The 3,507-nt window shown below is 58.8% G+C and overlaps 1 protein-coding gene across 1 annotated transcript in view; it reads left to right on the top strand.

Moving 5' to 3' along the window:
- Nucleotides 1-595: 595 nt before the first annotated feature.
- The window catches only part of radil2a (Ras association and DIL domains 2a), a gene marked incomplete at its 5' end in the record, with an annotated part of 28,383 nt that continues 25,471 nt past the window's right edge, over nucleotides 596-3,507 (top strand). Inside the window, 3 exons of the mRNA XM_084448524.1 lie at nucleotides 596-723; nucleotides 1,130-1,462; nucleotides 2,209-2,444. Of these exons, the coding sequence (XP_084304650.1) occupies nucleotides 596-723; nucleotides 1,130-1,462; nucleotides 2,209-2,444 (697 nt within the window). The remainder of the gene's footprint in view (nucleotides 724-1,129; nucleotides 1,463-2,208; nucleotides 2,445-3,507) is intronic.

Raw genomic sequence — 3,507 nt, forward strand, 5'->3', positions numbered from 1 at the left:
ATAGCCCACTCGGACCGGAGCCCTGACCGAATAACGGATCGGAATGAGACGACATGGAGCCGAGAGCTCAGGACGATATTTGCGAAGGGCGTCAAATAGCAACTAGTTTAATAAAAGACCACTGGAACGTGCAATAGAAACAATGGATTTATTTTCTGATGTTTGCGAGAAAAGTGAAACAGTGAATTAGTGACAAGTGGAATAGCGCTCTTACTGTCCCAAACAGGGATAGTATCTGATAAACTTCGGTCCATGGAAACCCTTGTGCTGCATTTGTGTCGGACATGTGGATGGTTATTATTGAGAAGAGACGAACAGGATCAACTAGTAGCCTACTTTCTGTAATTAAGTCAGATTTTAAGTGGAAGCGTCTTTGAATACGGTCCTCGGGCAACTGCCGGATAATCTGTAACTAGCCTACTTTTTTTTTTCTTTTTCTAAATTGCCTATCGAAGATGTTCTATTTTGAGAAGGTAAACTATTTTTTTATGTGAGTATTGCCACCCCGCTTTGTAGAGTGCACTTACCAGAACGATAAGCTTTACATAAAATAAAAAAGTAGCCTCGGATTGTCTACGAGTGAACGGACATCAGGATGATCTCAGAGGAGAGAAGCGGTCACGTCGCCAAACAAACCCTCAACTTCCCGGTGGGATTATTGATCCGATCGCCGAAGAAACGCCTGGCGAAGCTGGGGAGGAAACCGAGCAATGGATCCGTGCAGTAAGTCTGTTCTATATAGACATCCCGTCTGACTGCTTCCCAATAATCTGATTCATAAAAGCCCAGACGCTGAAGATAATGAAGAGGACACAGGCATGCCAACTGTAGGCCAGTCTATTACAAGATGATATTTATGTTTTAGCATGTTATTTTGGACGTCTTTGCAATGGACCCGTCTCTTCTGTGATGTAGGCTACTGGATTTTCTCCTGTCCCGTCACTCGTTTTCCCTTGAGAAACAAATAACACTCTCTCATCTCTCTCCCCCCCTTTTCTCTCCTGACCTGTCCACCCTCACCCTTGGTCTCTACCTCTCGCCCTCTCCCCCATTCTCCCCCTCTCTCCTCTCCTTCTCCCCCCTCTCTCCCTCCTCTCGCCCCCCTCTCTCCTCCCTCTCTCCCTCCCAGGTCCAACAGCTCTGACGGAACCGCCCGTTCTGCCGAGAGCGCCCCGGTCCGGCAGCCAGCCAAAAGCAAGATCCGGCGCCACAACAACCGCCTGTCCACGGTGTTCACGCGCAGCCCCAACCTGGGCGGGGAGCGGGGTCCACAGGGCCTGCCCCCCGGCGGGCGGGGCAGCCTGACGGACATAGACGACCCCGCCGAGCTGTCCAGCCAGCTGTCGGCGCCGGGCATCCTGAAGATCTTCGGCAGCGACATCTGCCAGGGGACCAACTACAAGAGCGTGCTGGCCACGCCTCGGTCCAGTGCCCGTGAGCTGGTGAAGGAGGCCCTGGAGAGGTGAGGAGGGGGAGTAGAGGCACAGAGCAGGGGTCAGGAGGAGAGAGGTAGGGGTTAGGAGAGAGGTTGGGGTGAGAGAGGTAGGGGTTAGGAGGAGAGAGGTTGGGGTGAGAGAGGTCGGGGTTAGAAGGAGAGAGGTTGGGGTTAGAGAGGAGAGAGGTTGGGGTTAGAGAGGAGAGAGGTTGGGGTGAGAGAGGTTGGGGTGAGAGAGGAAAGAGGTTGTGGTCAGGAGGAGAGAGGTTGGGGTCAGGAGGAGAGAGGTTGGGGTGAGAGAGGAGAGCGATGGACAGGGGTCAGGAGGAGAGAGGTTGGGGTTAGGAGGAGAGAGGTTGGGGTCAGGAGGAGAGAGGTTGGGGTCAGGAGAGAGGTTGGGGTGAGAGAGGAGAGAGGTTGGGGTTAGAGAGGAGAGAGGTTGGGGTGAGAGAGATTGGGGTGAGAGAGGTTGGGGTGAGAGAGGAGAGAGGTTGGGGTTAGGGAGGAGAGAGGTTGGGGTTCGAGAGGAGAGAGGTTGGGGTGAGAGAGGTTGGGGTTAGAGAGGAGAGAGGTTGGGGTGAGAGAGGTTGGGGTTAGAGAGGAGAGAGGTGGACAGGGGTCAGGAGGAGATACTGTAGGTGGACAGGTGTGACGGGGCTGGAGGCCAAGTAGAGGAGGCATGGCCCTTAACCCCAGCCTTCGCTCTTCATTTTAATGACCCGAGACCCCCCAGGAGGCGGTCCTGACCTGCGGCCTGGCGTCTCGTTCCTCAGGTACTGCCTGGAGACAGAGGACCCGGGCGGGTACGTGCTCTGCGACGTGATTGGCCAGACGGGCGCGGACCACCAGTGGCGGACGGAGTGCTTGCGGGTGGTGGGCGAACACGAGAAGCCCCTGGCGCTGCAGTCGCTGTGGAAACCCAAGGAGGGCTTCGCCCGGCGCTTTGAGATCCAGAGGCGGGCGAGCGTGGAGGAGCGCGGCGCCATGGAGGCCGACACCGTCACGGCGGGTAGGAGGCGGGACGCAGCGTGACGGGGGACGTGACGTGACGGACTGTCTTTGGGGCATCGTCATTTCTGATTGGTTGACTGGCTGACTGGCTGATTGGCTGGGTGATTGGTTGACTGGCTGACTGGCTGGCTGATTGGTTGACTGGCTGACTGGCTGATTGGCTGGCTGATTGGCTGGCTGGCTGACTGGCTGATTGGCTGGCTGATTGGCTGGCTGGCTGACTGGCTGATTGGCTGGCTGATTGGCTGGCTGGCTGACTGGCTGATTGGGGCGACTGTGTCCACCACTCTGCTCTCTGTTGTTCTTTCCACGAGAGCCTGTTTCCTGTACGCTGGAGAGACGGTGCGGAACTGTTGACTTTGGCGCGTGTTTGTTTTGGTTCTCAGGGTCACCCCCTCTTATCCCCTGCTAGTTGCATTCTAGAGGAAGCTCCGCCCAGGGCCTAGTGTGGCAGAACAATGCTGCGTAGCAAACGCCACTTCACTCTTAACCTCCATAGCTGATAAGGGTCTGGGTGAGGCTGGGGACATAGCTGGGGACAGGGCTGGGGACAGGGCTGGGGGGAGGCTGGGGGGAGGCTGGGGACAGGGCTGGGGACAGGGCTGGGGACAGGGCTGGGGGGAGGCTGGGGACAGGGCTGGGGACAGGGCTGGGGACAGGGCTGGGGGAGGCTGGGGACAGGGCTGGGGACATGGCTGGAGACATGGCTGGGGACGGGGCTGGGGACGGGGCTGGGGACATGGCTGGGGACGGGGCTGGGGACGGGGCTGGGGACATGGCTGGGGACGGGGCTGGGGACGGGGCTGGGGACATGGCTGGGGACGGGGCTGGGGACAGGGCTGGGGGAGGCTGGGGACGGGGCTGGGGACATGGCTGGGGACGGGGCTGGGGACGGGGCTGGGGACATGGCTGGGGACATGGATGGGGACAGGGATGGGGACAGGGATGGGGACAGGGCTGGGGGAGGCTGGGGACAGGGCTGGGGGGAGGCTGGGGACAGGGCTGGGGGAGGCTGGGGACATGGCTGGGGACATGGCTGGGGACAGGGCTGGGCACAGGGC

Source organism: Borostomias antarcticus (genome assembly GCF_949987555.1).
Source record: "Borostomias antarcticus genome assembly, chromosome: 14".
Classification (NCBI taxonomy): Eukaryota; Metazoa; Chordata; class Actinopteri; order Stomiiformes; family Stomiidae; genus Borostomias; species Borostomias antarcticus.